The 20,085-nt window shown below is 49.5% G+C and overlaps 1 protein-coding gene across 1 annotated transcript; it reads right to left on the reverse strand.

Moving 5' to 3' along the window:
* Positions 1-17,587: 17,587 nt before the first annotated feature.
* Positions 17,588-19,555, reverse strand: LOC121991750. The gene is made up of 2 exons (XM_042545777.1): positions 18,615-19,555; positions 17,588-18,504 (listed from the first exon to the last, which is right to left on the reverse strand). Exons 1-2 carry the CDS (start codon positions 19,277-19,279, stop codon positions 17,805-17,807), a joined length of 1,365 nt encoding a protein of 454 aa, XP_042401711.1. The 5' UTR covers positions 19,280-19,555; the 3' UTR covers positions 17,588-17,804.
* Positions 19,556-20,085: the final 530 nt, after the last annotated feature.

Below are 20,085 nucleotides of genomic sequence, written 5' to 3' on the forward strand. Positions count from 1 at the left end.
ATCCTCCGTTCCTTTGCCAGCAAAGAGACACCTGCGGTGGCCGTTCTGCAAGCTCTGAACGAAAAGCTAACACAGGGTCTACCCTCTGCTTCTGCCGTCGCCTCCGGTTCACCGCTTTCGGAACCCCGGGCTTCTGAGGCAGAGGACGACCTGATGCTTATTGAGCCACTAGCTCTCAGCCTTGCAGACTCAGCCCTGCCCCGCATCACTGATCAACCCGCGGCCGAGCCATCGCCCGCAGAGCCCGCGTCTTCTCTCCCGCCAACTATGAAGCTGCGCCTTAGGCGCAAAGGCAAGAGAACAGCTCCAGCCATCGCAACTTCTCCTCCACCTCCTCGCCGCCAGCGTGTGGTGAACATTTCTTCCCCCACCAGGTCCTCGGATACGAGCTCAGCCCAGGAGACAAGCTTGGTCCCGGAGAAGGTCCCTGATCCGGAAGTGGCAGACCCGCCGTTGGACCTGACTGCTTCGGCGCCAATCCAGAGTATGTTACCTGCCCCGCCTTCGTCCTCCAGCGATCAGCTTCCGTACTTACTGATGCCCTCCGCGTCTCCTCTTCGCGCGCCTCCGAGCTCGGCCATACCGACCCCGAACTTGCCCTCGACAGACCCAGCCTTCGAAGCGTTATGGAGGCTTCCTTCGGAGACCGATCCGGCCTACACGCCTGCTGCTGATTCGTCGCCTATCTTCGGTAGGGTCAACTTCTTTGGGGACCTGGCCATCTCCTGGCAATCAGCCAGCCAGCAGTTCTGGGAGAGCGGTTCTCCTTTGGGGGAATTCGATCAGATTGCTCGTTCACTGGCCGCGGTAAGTCCCTTCTCCTATGTTCCCTTGTATCCGTGTATCTCTGTAACCTCCTTCCTCTTCTTCCGGCTAATGGCAGACCTGCTCCGCGAGTCTGAGCGTCGTGCAACGAGCGACCGAGCTTCAGCGAGAGAACGCGGCGCTCAAGGCACGTCTCCAGGAATTAGAGCATCCTGCGACTTCCTCAGCTCCTCCCGAGCCCTCTCTGGGAAGCTTGGATGCCTATTTGCGGGCCATCGGGGAGTCGGCAGCTTCTGCTCGGACCATCTCCCATGCTGCCTTTGATAAACTTCAACAGTTGGAAGCGGCTCTGAAGACAAGTGAGTCTTCCCTGGCTTCTGAAGTGGATCGTCGTCAAGCGGCAGTCTCTGAGCTGAAGGACAAAGAGACAGAGCTGCTCTCTCAATCAGAGGAGTTGACGCTTTTACGGCAAGGTCAGGAGCTCTTGCAGATGAGACTGGCCGACGCCCAAGCCCTGGCATGTGCTGCCGCTGCCCGAGAAACAACCATGCAGACTCAGTGGGAAGCGTGCCAAGCCCAGCTTCAATCTTTGCAGGCGGAGTTTTCGCGGGCCCACGAGGCAGTGTCTCAGGGCCAGAGTGACCTGGCTGCAGCTCGCGCGGAGGCTGCCCAGGACAAGAATGCCCTGGCAGAGTACCTGGCGGGAGAGCTCGGGCGGCTGAAGGCCTACCGATTGGCCTATGTCCGTTCTTCCTTTTTCCTTCAGAAGTTGGGGCGCTGGATGGTCGTGCTGCTGAGTTACGGGGCTGCTGGCGGGGTGAGGCAAGCCTTCGAGCAAGGTTATTTGCATGCAGCGCCCCCCGCCACCTTCTTGGACACTGCTCGCCTGGCCCGGGAATTGCCGCAGGACACCTTCCCCTCCTTCGAGGCGGATGATGGGCTCTTCTTCCAGACTGCTCTCCTCCTGCGGCCGATCCAACCCCCGTGGAGGTGTCTCCCCAGGATCTTCCTGTCGCCGTCCCTGGAGCTTCTGATGCCCTTGCCCCTCCTCCTGCTGAGCCGGCCGACCCGGCACCCCCTCTGTCGGCTCTTGATGACCCGTCTCCTCCTTCTCCGAATGTAGTGTAATTAGAACTATGTTATGCTGCTTACTTTTTGATGCGTTGATACCGGCTTTTCTTCGGTAGTATTTGTGTAATGGTACTGACCTCGGCCTGTTTGTCTTCGCTTTCCCCTGCGAACCTACAACTGTGCCACGTCTCCTTCGCGTACTGATAGCTTGTTTTCTTCGGCAAGTTGTTCGTTGGTTTCGGCCGAGCTCCGATGATCAGATTTCCCTTATCTACTTTCCTTCGCTACGTAGCCTCTCCTCCCATCGCCGCCCTTTTAATGGGCTTGCCTGGGCTAAAGGTTACCTCGCGTGTCCGTGCAGCCCGCTGATTTGACTTATCCGCCTTCTGGTGACCCCTCCGTACGCTTTTGTCCTGTTTGACACAATTTCCTAGGGAGGCGCTTCGTATCTCGAGCCCTTGTCTTTCCCTTAATGCCCCCTGGTTGTCTTCTCGAAGCTCATCGCAGAGCGTCCCCCGTCTACTCCAGACCCTGCATCTACCGTCCGTTGTTGACTTACGAAAATGTCCTCCACCCACCATACCTATAAGTATTATCTGACTCTTTCTTTCGCTATCACAGTAAAGCACTCAAACGTCGCCGCCGCCGACTGATCGTTTCTGAGACTGCGCCGCGCTTCTTCTTTCTTCTCCAAGCTTCCCCTTTTCGTCTGTTCCTTCTGCCGCCTGAGATAATCTTCCTTGCAATGGCTTCTCCTTCTTGGGCTTCCTTGCTAGCGGAGCATTTCCCAGGCGCTTCAACTTTCGCTGAGTTAGATTGGGATGACCTACGGTACACTTACGAAGTCCCTACTAGCTTTCGCCCCATCATTCCTACTGGTGTGAACTTGTACTTCGATCCCCCGCCGGGTTCTTGTACTTTCTTTACTGAGCAATTCGTATCTGGCCTTCGTCTACCCCCGCATCCTTTTTTGTCCGGAGTGTGCCGCTACTTTAAGATTCCCTTAGGTCAGCTATCCCCCAATTCCATAAAAATCTTATGTGGCTTTGTAGTACTCTGTGAAGTTTGTGAGGTTTCTTGGTCAGCTCCCCTTTTTCATTGCTTCTTCACTCTCGTTCGGCGTGCCGATGGTCTCTTTGATTTCCAAGCCCGCAGCCAAACCGCTTTCTTTTCTCCTCTTCCTCCTCCCAGTGCTAACTGGAAGAAAAAGTTCTTTTTTCTCCAGTTTCCGGAGGAAACTGACTGGCCCATGCACTGTCAACCTGAACTGCCTCTGACTCCAGCGTTGAATGAATTCCATATGGACCTCTCTTATGCCACGGCTGCTGATCGATTGGGGGAATGGCGCTTGAATCTGACGAGATTACTATCTGAAGATCTACTTTCTTTTTTCAGACTAAGTCGCTGTACTTCTGACACACCGCGCTCCTTGGGTAGGTTCGTGTTGAGTGCCTCCTTTTTTATCACTTTCCCTGTGATAGTGACTCCTCGTGTTGGTGCCTTCAGCTGAAGTTTTGTATCGAGCGTCGGAGGTTCTGCCTCTGCCCCTCGATGACCTGGAGATAATGCGGCGCAGTCGGGCAATCTTGGGCAGGAGGCTACTCCCTCACCTTGGGTCTGCCGCAGTCGGGGCAGCGACTCAGCCTGCTCCCAGCCCTGCCCTACACGCCGCTTCTCCTTCCTCTACCGCCTTGAGCCGAGGTCGAGGTCGGGGTCGGGGCCAAGCCACTCGCCCGGCCAGAAGCGTCTTCCGAGGAGCCTCGCGATCATCCAGACGCGGTCGCGTAGCTCTTCATCGCGCAGGTCCGAGCTCATCCGGACGGGGCGACACAGACAGGGGTGCGGCGGCCTCCTCCCTGGGTCAGCCTTGCTCTGATGATTCTGACTCTGATAACCAGCCCCTGCTTCGCAGGCGGCACCAAAGACCAGGTCTGACTTCATTAACGCTTGGTTTTGCTTTTTTCTTATGATCATACTACCTCTTGCTACTGTCGTGACTGGCTCTGACATTACTTCCCTCTTTACATCTGTTTTCCTTATCTGGCAGCTTCTCCTAACCCCTACAGGGGGCGACCAGCTGCGTTCCGCTCTGCTCCTACTACTGCAGAGGGAGACAACCCCGGCGATCATCAAAACCCGGTGCCCACTGAGCCCGTTCCTGAGCCAACTCCGGCCCCTCCTGGTGCTGACGCCGGCCCTTCTCAACCTTCCTTCTCCGCCCGCCATCGTTACAGGACCACCATCCCCTCTGAAGCTGCTCTAGCTCGGCGGCCTGACGCCCCCGCAAGACTTCTGATGATGAAAGGCTGTCTCGGCAGTTTGTGGCCAGAGAGCATGGATCAAATGGGTGACGCACCTCCATTAGCCCAGATGGACAGGTTCTAGAAGTCCTAGGCTAAAGTAAGTACTCTTCACCTTATACTGGGTAGTGGTTGGCCTTAACTGAGGGTTATATCTTTCCTCCAGACTCATGCAGAATCCCTAGTGCTGAACCAATCTTTCCACACCCTTCATCATGAAAGCAAAGAACTCCAGGAGAGAGTCTCCGAATTAGAGTTGCAATTGAACGACCCCGCCCAGGCCAGTTATGCTTTGCGAGCGGAGATTCAGGCCCTAACCAATCAGACCGACCGACAGAAACGGTCCCTGATACAGGTGAAGGATGAGCTCCGAGCTATGAGGGAGGAGAAAGCTGCATCTGAGACGGGGCTTCAGCAGCAACTAGCCCACCAAGCTCAGGAGATACAATCCAAGAATACTCTTCTATAGGACAAGAACCATAAACTGGAGACCCAGGCGGCACAGTTGGAGACTCAGGCAGCTGAATTGCGGGCGCTGAAAGCAGAACTGTCACAGTCCCGAGTGGCGTTAACTGGGGTATCCACCGCCTTAACCGTCTATCAAGAAGGAGAGGAGGACCGTTGCCTACGAAGTCGAATGTCCTACCTGACTTCCCCCGAATTTCTGTCCCAGGCTGGGGCACGCTTTGCTACGACCGTGCCCTATACGGCGGATGGAGTCATCAGGCAACTGCACGCACAGGGCTTCCTGAGCTCTATCCCCCAGCAGACTTCTTGAATCACGTCCAAATCGTTCAAGGCTTTCCGGATGAGATTTTTGCTCCTTTCAAATGATCTGTACTAGCCACTTAAACTGGGAAATTGTTACATGTACATTTGTCTTTTTCGAGCTTTCACTTGGCTCTTCTACTGTCTCCACTGTTGGTTGCTACTCGGAAAACCTAGAGGTTCCACTGTACAAAAATTTTGTACAAAGGTCTGAACCTTTTCTTAGCTACCATGTGTTCTTTTAAATTAAATTTTGGATCGCCTGCGGAACTTAACACGTTTGATCCAAAACTTAATCTATTTGTTCTTTTAGGTTTTGACTTGGATCTCCTGCGGAACTTAACACGTTCGACCCAAGTCTCCTTAAGTTATTAATTCCATTAAATATTAATTTCCATAATTGGTTCCCAGTACTGACGTGGCGAGGCACATGGCCTTCTTGGATATGGGAGCAACCACCACCGACTAGACAAAACCTTTTATAGAAAGCTAATATTTAATTTCCTAAAATAACTTTAGGTTAACCAAAGAGAACAATCAAATCACAAGGAAAAGAAAAACCAAAAGAACACAACATCGAAAAAACATATTCGAAATTCTAAAACGTAAGCCTCTTGTATTTGGTATTATTTCCATAAATAACTAGCATGATGCGGAAAGAAAAATTACTAGTTATACCTTGTAGAAAAACCTCTTGATCTTCTACCGTATTTCTCTTCTAACCTCGGACGTTGTGTGGGCAACGATCTTCCGAGACGAGAAACCACCAATCACCTTCTTCTCCTCCTAGCTAGGTTCGGCCAACAAAGAGGAAGCTTCACCAAGGAAGAAAATCAAAACACTAACCAAGCTCCAAGAGATGCTAGCTTTCTCTCCTTCTTCTTCTTCTTCTCCGAGTAGTATCCGGCCACCACAAGAGCTCCAATGGAAGAGAAGGGTTTGGCCACCACAAGAGGAAGAGAGGGAGAGGATGGCCGGCCACACCAAGGAACAAAAGAGGGAGAGAAATAATAGATGTTGTCTCTTGTGAAGGCACCCTCACCACTTCTTTTATATTCCTTGGCCTAGGCAAATTAGGAAATTTAATTACAATAAAATTTCCTTAATTCCCTTGACATGATTTAATTGAGAAAAATAAAATAATATTTCCCCAATTAATCAATGATGGCCGGCCACATCAATGGGAAGCAAATTGGACAAGTTTCAATCAACAATTAAAACTTTCCTTATTTGTTTCCGGAAATTTTAAAAAATAAAATTTCTCTTTGAAATCTCTTCATGGTTGATAAAAGGAAATTTCTATAATTTTAATTTTATCAATATGTGAATAATTTTTAAAGAGAAAATAAAACATCTCTCCAATCTACAAATAAGGAAAGAGATCTAATCTCTTTCTTTAATCTTTTGTAGATCTTTTACAAGAGAGATATTTTAATTTTAATTCTCTTTAAATTATATCTTCCACATAATAATAAAAAATTAAAATTAAATTTCTTTTTTAATTTAATTTGGCCGGCCCTACTAGCTTGGGTTCAAGCTAGGGCCGGCCACCCAATTTTATACCTAGGCCGGCCCTAGCTTGTTCCCAAGCTAGCTTGGTCGGCCCCTATTGGGTGGGTATAGAAGGCGGGTATAGGTGGGTATAGAACTCTATAAATAAGAGGCTACGATAGGGACCGAGAGGAGGAATTGGTTTTGGTCTCCCGATAAAATTAAGCATCCCGTGTTCGCCCCGAACACACAACTTAATTTTATCAATGATAATTCATTCCACTAGAGAACTATCATTGAACTACCGCACCAATCCCAAATTACATTTTTGGGCTCCTTCTTATTATGAGCATGTTAGTCTCCCTGTGTTTAAGATATCGAATGTCCACTAATTAAGTGAGTTACTGACAACTCATTTAATTAATATCTAAGTCCAAGAGTAGTACCACTCAACCTTATCGTCATGTCGGACTAAGTCCACCTGCAGGGTTTAACATGACAATCCTTATGAGCTCCTCTTAGGGACATTATCAACCTAGTATCTCTAGGACATAGTTTCCTTCTATAATCAACAACACACACTATAAGTGATACCATTTCCCAACTTATCGGGTTTATTGATTCATCGAACTAAATCTCACTCATTGATAAATTAAAGAAATAAATATCAAACATATGTGCTTGTTATTATATTAGGATTAAGAGCACACACTTCCATAATAACTGAGGTCTTTGTTCCTTTATAAAGTCAGTATAAAAGAAACGACCTCTAATGGTCCTACTCAATACACTCTGAGTGTACTAGTGTAATTATATAGTCAAGATAAACTAATACCTAATTACACTACGACCTTCTAATGGTTTGTTCCTTTCCATTTTAGTCGTGAGCTACTGTTTATAATTTATAAGGTACTGATAACATCATCTTCTGTATGTGACACCATATACTATGTTATCTACAATATAAATTAAATGAACAACTACAAACAAATGTAGATAATTTGACCAAATGTGATTCTTTATTCATAATGAATGTTTACAAAGCTTAGGCTTTCAGTATACACTCCAACATCCACGCCCTTCGTCTGATCCGTCCTACGTCCACAGAGCCAACCTCCTCAAACTCGATAGGGCTGTAGGTAGTTAGCACTCCAAGGTCTATCCAGCTTCCTTCCTTGAGCGTCCTGCAAATAATAGGCTCCCGATGCCAATTTCTTGATAACTTTGTACGGTCCGTCCCATTGAGGAGCCAACTTCGTCACTTCCCCTAAGGGCTTTATCTGCTTCCAAACGAGATCTCATTCTCCGAAGAATCGGGGAGTCGCCCTTCTGTTATAGTTCTTCCTCATTCTTTGTCTATAGGCCTCCAACCTGGCAGCTGTTTGCTCACGGACTTCACTGATGAAATCTAGCTCGGCCAGCCGTCGCTCTGCGTTCCCTTCGTCATACATCGTTCTTCTCACGGACGGTATCCCAACTTCCAGAGGTACCACTGCTTCATTGCCATACACCAAATGGAAAGGTGTCAGACCTGTACTTTCTCGGGGTGTTGTACGATAGGCCCATAAGATGCTTGGTAGCTCGTCCACCCAACTGCTTCCCGTATGATCCAGCTTGACTTTGAGCCCCCGCACTATTTCTCGGTTGACTACCTCTGTTTGACCATTGCTTTGCGGATGCGCCACCGAAGTGAAGGCCTGAGTTATGCCAAACCCCTTGCACTAATCTTGTATCTTGCGCCCTTGAAATTGCCTACCATTGTCTGACACCAGTTTGTGAGGCAGGCCGAATCTGCAAAAGATATTCTTCCATAAGAACTGGATCACCGCATCTTCAGTGATTTTGGCCAGAGCCTCCGCTTCCACCCACTTGAAGAAGTAATCCACTGCTACCAACAAGAAACGCCTTTGCCCCGTAGCCATCGGGAAAGGACCCACGATATTCATACCCCACTGATCAAACGGGCAAGACACTATAGAAGTTCTCAGCAGCTCTGTAGGTCGGTGCGTCAGATTCTGGTACCTTTGGCACGATAGACAAGTATTCACCAACTTCTGTGCATCCTTCTGCAAGGTAGGCCAGAAATATCCAACCAATAGTACTTTCCGAGCCAGCGTTCTTCCACCCGCGTGATTACCGCAGCATCCCAAGTGTATCTCCCGTAAGGCCTGATCCGCTTCTTCCATATTCAAGCATTTGAGCAGAGGTTTAGAGAAAGACCTTTTGTAGAGTTGATCTCCGATCATGATATAAGAATGGGCCTGTCTCCTGAGCATACGTGCCTCTTCTAGGTTGGTGGGTACAATCCCTTGCTGGAGGAAACTCATTATGGGCGCCCTCCAATCAATTACTTCGCCCAGATTATTTTGCAGGTCGATCTGAGCTATAAGGAAGGTCTGCGCTATAGATCTATCCAGCACCCAAGTAGTCAGAGAGCTGGCCATTTTAGCTAATTCATCTGCCCTTTCGTTTTCAGCCCTGAGAATCTTGGTAACTGTGACTTCTTTAAAATCTTTCCTCATCTTCTCATAGGCTTCCTTGTAAACTTGCATCTTTTCGTTGTTTGCTTCGAAGTGTCCGGTCACCTGCTGAGTTACTAGCTGCGAATCTGAATGTATTACGACTTTGCTTGCCCCCACATGCCGAGCTGCTTGCAAACCTGCCAATAGGGCTTCATACTCTGCCTCGTTGTTGGTAGCTCTGAAATTCAGCCGTACAGCCAGCTGCATGATATCTCCCTGTGGGGATATTAGAAGTGTGCCTATGCCACTTCCCCGATGAGTAGCTGATCTGTCTACATAAATCTTCCAGACTTCCTCCGAGTCGGCCTGATAAACTTCTGTCAAGAAATCTGCCAGAGCCTGTGCTTTGATCGCGGTTCGGGGCTGATACTATATATCATATTCCCCTAGCTCGGTCGCCCATTTGATAAGCCGACCCGCTACCTCCACCTTGGTGAGGGCTCGGCCCATAGTACTGTTTGTCAGGACGGTGATGGGATGCGCCAGAAAATACGGTCGGAGGCGCCGAGCCATTAGAACAAGTCCGTAAACCAACTTTTCTAGGGTCGTATACCGAGACTCAGCCCCCTTCAATAGATGACTGAAAAAATACACTGGCCGTTGTACATTGTCTTGCTCCTTAACCAGCACAGCTCCCACGGCCTCAGGGGTAGCCGGTATGCCAAGAGGCTCTCACAACACAGCTCTGAAGATGGATGGTAAGGATTCCAAGTATTGCCCCTCAAAGGCTGTGCATTCCGCCCACTGAAACTTGGCCGCTTTCCTGAGCACTTTGAAGAAGGGCGCCGCTCTATCTGCAGATCTGGAGATGAATCCGGACAGCGCCGTTATCCTGCCGACCAGCTTCTGCGTTTCCTTCAGATTCTGAGGGATCTGCATGTTCCGAAGTGCCTGCACCTTCTCTGGGTTGGCTTCAATCCCTCGCTCGGTCACCAGATAGCCCAGAAACTTTCCTCCTTTGGCCCCGAACAGACACTTCAGGGGATTCAGCTTCACCCCATATTGCCTCAGAGTCCCGCAAGTTTCTTTTACATCTCTTATTAGGCTGGACGCCAGGGGGGACTTGATCAGGATGTCGTCAACATAGACTTCTACGTTTCGTCTGATCTGACTCCGAAAAACCTTATCCATCATCCTTTGGTAGGTAGCTCCAGCGTTCCTGAGCCCAAACGGCATGACAGTATAGCAGAAAGTACCATCAGCTGTTATGAAACTAACCTTCTCCTGATCCTCCTTAGCCAGGGGTATCTAGTGGTATCCCTGATAAGCGTCCATCATGCATATCCTTTCACAGCCAGCAGTTGAATCCACCACCTGGTCGATCCGCGGGAGAGGGTAACAATCTTTGGGGGTGGCTTTGTTGAGGTCGCGAAAGTCTATGCACACCCTCCACTTGTTGTTGGGATTCTTCACCAATACGACGTTGGAAAGCCAGGATGGGAATTGCACCTCTCGAACATGTCCTGCCTTCCTGAGCTGATCTACTTCAGCCCGGATAATCTTATTTTGGTCGGCGGAGAAGTTCCTCTTCTTCTGCTTGACTGGCTTGGCCTCGGGTATAGTATGCAGCTTGTGCTCAGCTACTTCTGGTTTGACCCCGGGCAATTCTTCCGGGGACCAAGCAAAGACGTCTCGGTTGCGGATCAGGCATTGTATCAGCTCCGCCTTCAGCTTCGGCGACAGATCACTAGCAATGCGAGTGATGCTCTCAGCTCTGTCAGGATACAACTGAATATCTTCGCAGGAGACATGCTCCTCAGCAATAGGCAGAGGCTCTTCCTGGATGGCATGTACACCGTCATCCTGAGTCCGCCGGCTCTTGCGTGCCTCCACCCGGACCATATCGATGTAACAGCTGCGAGATACCTTTTGCTCTCCCTTGACTTCTCCGATCTGGTCGCCAACCGGGAACTTGATCTTCTGGTGAAAGGTGGAAACGGCAGCCCGGAACTCATGCAGAGCTGGCCTTCCCAGGATGACGTTGTAGGAGGAAGGTGAATCCACCACAATGAAGGTGCTCATCCGAGTGCGCACCAATGGCTCAGTGCCCATGGAAATGGCCAGCTTGATCTGACCCATGGGTTTGACTTCATTACCTGTAAACTCATACAAGGAAGTGTTTACAGGTTGGAGCTCAGCGGCGTCGATCTGCATCTCCTCAAACGCAGCCCTGAATAAAATGTTGACCGAGCTCCCGGTATCCACAAAGACCCGAGCCACTCGGCTATTAGCAATAACAGCCTTGATTATGAGGGCGTCGTCGTGGGGCAGCTCCAGACCCTCCAGATCTTGAGGCCCAAAACTCATAACAGGGCCGGAGGCCTGCTCGTGGTTGCATCCCACGGCTCCGACATACAACCGCCGGACGTGTGACTTACGGGCTCGGCCTGAGTCCCCGTCAGTGGGCCCTCCTGAAATCATACCAATCTCTCGCATAGCAAGGTTGTCCCGGTTATCCAGTTCTCCAGCCTCTCTTCGATCTTCGCCTGGGCCAGTTTGGTTAGATGGGCCGGCTAGGTCGGGCCGGGTCTGCCGAGCACGCCCAGCTGCAGCCCGTTCCTCCTCCATTCTCTGTATTTGGGGTGCCAGCGCCGGGGGAGGCAAGCCCTGCTCCGCAGCTCGCCTGGAGTCACGGGCGAATTGGAAGCAGTTACTGAGATCGTGCGTCCTGGACCGATGATATGTGCAATATGGTGCCCCCCTTGGTCCAGGCCTGGGCGCGTGTACGGCGGCGATTCGCGGAGCTGGCCTGACTCCCTGAGCGGGCTGGGGGGCAGGCCTGGGTTGACCTCGCTGAAAGGGCGGAGCTGGCTGCGGTGCTCTCCTTTCAGGTCGGTTGCCTGGAGCTATCGTCTTTTCGGCTTTCCGCCTAGCAGTCTGCGCTTCCTCCACCTTAATGTAGCACGAAGCTTTCTCCACCATATCGTCGAAGCTTTGGGCGGGGTTTTTGATGAGGTCCCTGAAGAATTCCCCTTCTCGCAATCCGTGGGAGAAGACGCTCATCAATATTTCTGAGGTGGCGGAGGGGACGTCATTGGCCACCTGACTGAACCGGTTGATGTAGCTCCGCAAGGGCTCAATCGAATCCTGCTTGAGAGCAAAAAGACAGTGGTCGGTTTTTTGATACTTACGACTACTGGCGAACCGACGCAGGAAGGCCGTTTTGAAATCCATGAAGCGATTGATGGACTCCGGGGGCAATCCATCGAACCACTTTTGTGCCGACCCGGACAGGGTATGTAGGAATACTCGGCATTTGACAGCGTCGCTGTACTGATACAAGATAGCCGCATTCTTAAACTTCCTCAGGTGCTCTTCCGGGTCCTTGCTCCCATCGTATTCTCCAATGTTCGGGGCTCGATATCCCTTGGGCAGGCTTTCCCTCAGGATCTGAGCCGAGAAGGGTACTTTGTCATCTGGATCCTCAGGCAGATCTCTGGCAGGGATTATAGCTTTCCCCTTTCCGGAATCCCGAGGTGGATGTAGAGAGCTTTCCGCCACCGACGCCGGCGGCTCCTCTTTCTTTGGACTGTGCGCACGAGGTTCGGCTCGATGATAGTTGCGACGAGGCTCCCGGAATGAAGTACGAGGGAGTTCTTCCTGCTGCTTCCTCTTTGAGCCCCTGTCGGAGGCGGGAGCCGGTTCTTTGGACGTTTCAGGTGCTAGGCGGGGACGTGAAACTGTTCCTTGCTTCTCAGAGGCGGCTTGCTTTCTAACCTCCTTGAAGAGTTCGTACTCCCCCGCGGTCATGGTTACATTGATCCTCCTGCTAGAGCTGTGACCGGAGTCCTCTATCTTCACGCTCCGGAACAGGTTGTTGTGTTACCACAGACGGCGCCAAATTTGATCCCGCCCGGAAGCTGAGTCAGACGGACCGTCGGGGGAGGTGGATGAAATGTTGACGAAGTCACGGCGTCCCGAAGGGGGGTATGCTGAGATGACTCCCGTGTTGACCAAGTCTCCAAAAATCCCCTGGTCAACGCTACCTGCAGCCAGCGACCGGGTTGACCCGGCCCCCGGTACCCCGATGCTTGAGGCAAATCCAACGAATATATGAGTACAAGATTAAGCCATGAAATAATGAAAATGTATATGAAATATGAACGAGGAACGTACCCTGGCCCAGGGGGGCGCCCTGTGATGGGACGCGGCTCGAGTTGTCACGATCCGGAAGAGCAGATGACTCTGATCGGGCTGGAGAGCTGGATCTGACGACATGGAACCGAACCCGGCATGAGGTCGGAAGACGAGCTGCAGGTCGGGAGATAATAGCGGCACGCAGGTCGGGAACTAATATCGGCATACAGGCCGGGAAACGAGATCGGCACGTAGGCCGGAAAATGGGATCGGCACGCAGGCCGGGATACCAAATCGGCACGCAGGCCGGGGCACAAATATCGGCACGTAAACCGGGATATGACACCGGCACGCAGGCCGGGACCCGAGATCGGCACGCAGGTCGGGAAATAACGGCAACCCCAAGGCTAAACACAACGCACATAGTCCAAGACATGATCGCAACTCGAAAGCCGGAACGTAATGACGGCATGAATCGGAGGGGCAAGAGCCAACGAGAATGGTCCCGAGGACATTGTCAACCGCCGGCAACGTTGTCGCCCGGCTGTGGATGGCGTCGACCAGCGGCGTTGGCCGGTCATAAGCAGCATCAGCCGGTGGCGGAAAGAGGACGGCTGTGGGATGGTTTTGGGGCGACTCCGACGAGTTGAGGCGTCTCCGGCGAGAGGAGAGAGGACATCTTTGCGGCAGATCCGACAAGAAGAAGGGGAGAGAGGGAGGGACAACTCTGAGCTAGCCCCGGCTAGAAGCGCTTGGGGAGGAGAAGTTGGCCGGAGGAAGAAGAGGAGAGCTACCACCGGCCGGCGTCGTTGGCGAGGAACGCGAGGACGAAGAAGATGATCTTCCTCTTGGTCCTGTCGGCGGCAGAGAGAAAGAGAAGGAGATGGAAGAGCGGTGGAGGCGAGCGGCGGGCCTCGGCGCCGGCGAGGATGTCGCGAGAGGGAAGAAGAAGCCTCCCTTCCTTCTGTTGGCCGCAGAGAGGAGAAGATGGAATAGGAAGAAAGGGTCGGCGGTTGAGCCAGTCTCTCCGACGACGGCGGCGAATCGTTCCGACAGTGGCGTCGTGAGGAGGAGGAACGCAATGGCAGCAAGTCTATGAGGGAGAGATACCGCGAGGAGGAAGAAAGGAGTGGCGGTCGTCGCCGACGTCGGCGTCCGCGAGCCGCGCGAGAGCTGTGGAGGAGAAGAAGGAGGTGGCCGCGGCGTCAAAACGAGTAAAGGAGGAAGAAAGGTTGGCGGCTGGGCAAATCACGAGCGAAGAGAGGAAGATGAAGGCTAGGACCGGTGTCGCAAGGAGAAGAGGGAGAAAGAGATAGAGGAAAAGGTGGTGGCCGGAAACTAGCGCCGGCGAGGCACGCATGAGAAGGAGGTAGAAGGAGAAGTTGGCGGCGGAAAAAACACCTCCCACAAAACCACCCGGCTTTTGACTTCTCTAATCCTTTCCTCTTTGGGTCCCAACTTTACCAACCATATCAATTGTCATTGTAAAAGTGTCCTAAAATTTTTATTGGATTCAATACTTTGGAGAAGAATTTTGTTCCATCTATAATTTTAATTTTCTAGTACATTTGCTACTTCTTCTAAATTCATATTCCACCTATCTACAAATTTCGGCAAGGTTCGATTCTTCCCTCATATTTAGAAATTTTATTTTTAATTTTTTGTTTTTTTAAATAACTTTTAGATTTATGAAATTGGAAACTTTTAATTGAAAAAGATATTTTAAAATCTTGAAACTCATATAAAGGATTTTGTAAATAGAAATACTTAATAAAAATAATTATAGATGAATTATATATTATTTAAAAATGATTTAGATTTTATTTTATTATTTTGCCCGAGGTTTCATGGGGTCGGCCACTGCCCGCCACCTCGAGTCAAGTATTGTTCGTTATCCTTTAATTTTTTGATCACGCCCGATCGCATGCATTGTAATATAATTGTGAATTATTAGCTAGCACTCAGCGCGAGCACGAGCGTGAGAGCGAGGAGGATTAAAGTTTTTCCGGGGTGATATGGTGGTTAAAATATAGAATATTACCATATAAAATTTTAAGATCTAAATTTGATGTCTTTCTTTTTTCTATATTTTATCATTTGTACTAATAATTAATAGTCATTTATGATTTATTTTTTTTATATTAATCTAGAGATAAATTGTCAGGAATAATAATAATAATAATAATAATAGTGAATGAATTTCATCTTTCATCATACGATAGCGATGTGGATCCAGGATGTTTCCGATTAGAATATTACCGTATCGTGCAGCCAGAACGAGAATGTTCCCAAAATAAATACGTAAAGCCGAAGGTATATTTATAATGTGTATGCAAATATGATCCGTCGAGGATATTGGGTAATAGTGGGTAGAACAAAGATAATTTCAATTGAAAATATTCCTACAGTGTGCAGAACAAAAATAAGTAGCCCCTGTATATCAACCAGTAAATTGAATCCGTTTAATCTTAAGTCGGATTCAACTTCAAAATTTTTTTAGTAAATCCTAATTATAGTGTTCAAATTTCCTTCGTATATTTACAATAATCCTAATTCTACAATGAGAAAATTATATTTTTACTCCCATAAACTGTACTGATCTTGTACAAGAATCAAGGTCATGAATACTGGTCGAGGACGTGTCGCTAGCTCTTGTTAACTGTTGATGGACTCCAAGTTAGAGGATTCTGTAACCACATTAACGTCAGTGCTGAGTCAAGGAGGGATTCTCCGGTAATGGTCCTCTGACGCTCAAGTCAGTTTCCGGCGATGTATAAACGAGGAAACAGAAAAGCAAAGTCACAATATAGCTACCGTAAAAATTACGCATACCTCCATTGAAGCTTGGTGCTCCTTATATAGGGTTACCGGGAGCGCGTGTGCACGCTTTTTTAGACGTGCACGCTTCTCAAAACTTTCCTTGAAAAGACATGTCGGAAAAGTATCTATGACATCATACCTCAATGACCCGGGCATATCTCTGACATTACAGTGGAAGTTTCCATCGTACGATCATTTACCTGGTCATGCCGCCAATTATGTCGTCTGTCGGTAGCACGAGTTCCCACAAAGATAGCGGCTGATCCTCCTCTTGTCTGTTAGTGGGCCGAGCGGGGTGGTCGCTCGGCCAACTCTCGTCGAACGGGGTGGCCGCTCGGCCAACTTTCCACTGTCCGAGCTCCACTGTTGTGTCGAGGTATATCTAAGCGGCTGCTCGGTTGCGCTCCCATTTCGCCGGTTCTGAGGTTCGCCTTAAGTCCGAGCGAGCGGCCGCTCGGCGTGTGCCTCGTCGGCACATGATTTTCTAAGCGTCGGAAACTCGATATGCGATCGAGCTGTGGTAACGTCAGGTTGATATCGGCTTGACTATCCTTCACCTTGGTCGAACAAGTGAGTTGTCCAATCGGACAGCGACACAGGGACATTGACCGCCTAGGCTTTGACTTCTACTGTGACAATGCCCCTTTGAGGGGTTGGTCCTTATCACCAGATCATGTACTAATTTTAATTTTGATCCGTTATCTATAAATTCATATTATTAATACACTAACTTGTATTGTTTTCAATTTCAATCCTTTTGTCCAAAATTTAGATTCATCATCAATAATTGCCTAAATGGCAGCGGCAGTTTATTTAATGTCTAAGTGGACTTAAAAAATTTAAGTTGATTTATTCATTAAAAATAAAACAATCCAAATTAATTTGTCATGTCAGTATTATCGTCGTCGCTATTGATAATCAATTCAAATTTCAGATAAAAACGATTGAAATTGAAAAAAAAAATTATATAAGTTAATGCACTGTGAATTTATAGATAACATAATCAAAATAAAAAAAAGGGTAATTTACAGGATTAAAATTGTAATTTCGATAATTTTGTATAGTAGCAGTCGCTTCATTGGTCTTGCCACGCTAATGCACCGTAGAAACTTTACAATAAGAGAGTTGCAAAGGCACAATTTTATAATTTTATTTGTTAACTTTGCATCTTTAATTTATGTTTTTTTTTGAATTTTTTGATCTTTGGCATGATTCCCCGTAGTTTTTTGCCAGCCAAAAGCGAGACTTCCAAAAGCGAGATCATATCCTTAATCCCTGATTTTTTTTTTCTTGTCCTTTCTACAGTTTACATATTGAATTGCGATCATAATCCGGTAAAAACTTGCTGTAATCTTTTTTGAATTTATTTTTTCCATCTAAATTATAGTTATGGATTAAATCAAAAGACCGGAGGCCGCAGCCAGTGGATAAATTATATGGCGCTGAGCAGAATGGCCCGCGAAGATCACCTATCTTGGATATAAAATTATAATCTAAATAGAAAAATAAATCTAGAGGAGATTATACTTAATTTTGATCGTGATGAAATGGATAAATTACGGAACAGAGATTACGGACTACGTGATCTCAATTCGCGCAAAGCTGGGCTATAGTTTCCGTCGTGCTCAATCCATGTGCGCTGGAGCCGATCTGTAGTACGTGAACTGTCAAATGGGAACCACCACGTCTGTCTAGCTGTCGTCGCCGAACTCAAACCTGTTCCAGAGGAAGGAAGGAATAATAGACATGATGAGGGCGCAAAGCCCCATTGAATACAATGAATCGACATGCCATCTATCTTTATTTGAATCCCCCAACAAACGATCATTGCCGTCTCATCAAACCCAGACGAGTACGACGTTGAATATCCTCAAACAAATGTTGGACCAGGCCGAAAGATCAAATCAGATCAAATCAAAGAGAGCAGAGCAAATCCAGTGAAAATATCGATCAAGCTGCATTTTTACATTAACTGAATCATAATTTGGTTTTAAATTAGACTGGAGGATTGCCGCCGCAGCGACAAGTTGGAGAGGGAAATCCCTCGCTGGAGCTTGTTGGAGAAAAGGCGGCATGCTTCCATGCTGAGATTTACGGCCGCCGCCACCGCCACGAACGCCGCTGCGTCCTCGGCGCAGCCGACGTGCCGCTCCCCGACCTCCACCGTCGGGCCGACGCCCCTTCGTCCCTCGCCCGCGATCGTGGACGACATCACGAACCCGACGTAGGCTGAAGAGGGCGTGGTCGGTTCGCCGCCGGTGTGGGGGGCGGAGGTGGTCCGCGGGAACGGGCTGCCGCTGGTAAGGTCGACGGTGAATTTGCCTCCTCTGGAGGAGCTGACGGCGGACTCAGCGAGGCACACGCGGGGGTCGGCGGGGTTGGTGGAAAGGAGCTGGAAGCGGTAGCCGAGGCCGTCGCCGGATGAACCGCCGCGCTCGCGCCAGGCCTCGAGGCGGGCCCAGGGGTGCCAGGTGCCGACGCCGGGCCGGAGGATGAGCCAGGCGCCGGGATTGGAACGGCTGACGCGGTCGGTGCCTGGGGAGGCGACGAAAGGGGTGACCATGGAAGCCAGGGCCACGGGAGAGCCGGAGAGGTCGTGGACAGTGACGGACCAGCCCTTGCGCTCCTTTCCCAGCCACGCCAAGGACGGCGGCCAATTCCTGGCACTACTCGACTCCAATGGCAACGATCTGAAGTAGACAACACAAATGAACAATTCAACTATTGTAAGAGAGGAAATCTATGAAAACGTAGGCTTAGTTGTTAAAAAAATACAAGAAAAATGGGAGAAAAGACGTACTTTGATCTCCAGTTCGGGTCGCCGGAGTTATGGCGACGGCTAAAGCTGCAGGTGAAGACCGGCTGCCTTCCCCTGTTATCCTGGACCTGGAACACCTGAGGGCTCCTCTCCGGCTCCGCGTCGAACTCGAACACGAACTTGGGGTCCATCTCCGACGTCACTGTCAGGTAGAGCTGCGCCTTGCCAGCCCCCTTCCCTACCCCGACCCATGCGCTGTGGTGCACCACCGCCTTGCCTTCCGCCGCCGCCGCCGCCTTGAGATCCAACGGCAACGACACCTTCCCCAAGAGCCTCCCGGACCGCACCCCGCAGGACGTCCCCCGGCGGCCCGAGTAGACCCTGACCTTCAGCTTCGTGGTCGACGCGCCGGAGGCGGCGGAGGGGAAGAGCGTCAGCGACGTCCTGGCGAACCGGTCGATTTCGGACTTGGAGAGGTGAAACCCGGCCGCGAGAGCGGTCGAGGCGGCTGGCGCATCGGAGCCGTGGTCGGCGGGGACGAGAGGAACGGGGGAGGTGTGGCGGGAGGGGTGATTGTGGAGACGAACGGTGGCGAAGCAGGGGTGAGCGGAGGGGTGGACGCCGGGGCCACCGGCGGGGCGGGCGGCTGCTGGGACTTTGAGGGCGAGGTTCCGGACGAGGACACGGACAAAGGGGCAGGGGTCCATCGAAACTGAGAGAATGGCGTCGGCGGTGGCTGTTTCTCTATTTCTCTTTGCGCAGGCGGTGGTGTCGCAGCCGGAGCAAAGAAGAAGGTGGCTCTGTCGTAGGCAGTGAGCGACTGAGAGATCGAAGGAGGATTTGGAGAGACATACATCGGCAGGTAGAAAGCGACAGAGAGGTGGAGTTGTGGATGAGCTGGAGCCGCACGGATGCTTCGCCGGCGACAGCGCTTTCCCAGCCGACGGAAATTAAAAAAAAATGTCGGATTTTACCCGAAGGAATCTATTATCACATTTAACCCCTTTAGGCTTTAGACAAAATAACAAAAAATAAAAAAGGGGTCATTTTCAAAGCATCATTTAAACAATATTAAAACTTTAGGGGGTGTTTGGTTTAGGGTAATAGGAATGAGAAATGGAAATGAGAATCATTGATTCCCATTGTTAATGTTTGGATTATAGGAATAGGAATATAAATAAGGGAATGAATCTTTGAAATTGGGTAATGACTCATTCTCATGTACCTCCCCTTCAATGAGTCATTACCCTATTTTCATCAATCAAAATATTCACTTATTCCAAAAATACCCTTGACTTAAAACTAAAATTTTCTCCATTAATATCAAATATCAAAATATATTTATTTATTTTTTCTTTCATATCACTTATCTCTTCTTATTCTCTCTCATTATATTTTCTCTCTCATCATAGTTTCTCTCTCATCGTTTTATCACACACTTTCTCACTCCTTAATCTCTCCTATCACACTCTCTTTCCTCTTTTTTTCTCATTACACTTTCTCTCTCATCATA

The sequence above is a fragment of the Zingiber officinale genome, chromosome 6B (assembly GCF_018446385.1).
Source record: "Zingiber officinale cultivar Zhangliang chromosome 6B, Zo_v1.1, whole genome shotgun sequence".
In the NCBI taxonomy this organism is placed as follows: Eukaryota; Viridiplantae; Streptophyta; class Magnoliopsida; order Zingiberales; family Zingiberaceae; genus Zingiber; species Zingiber officinale.

Excerpts from the sequence above, each read along its gene's own strand:
- LOC121991750 (XM_042545777.1), bottom strand. The coding sequence starts at position 19,279 with ATGGACCCCTGCCCCTTTGTCCGTGTCCTCGTCCGGAACCTCGCCCTC. Across the intron at positions 18,505-18,614 it reads GACCCGAACTGGAGATCAAA|ATCGTTGCCATTGGAGTCGA; the intron begins GTACGTCTTTTC and ends TGTCTACTTCAG.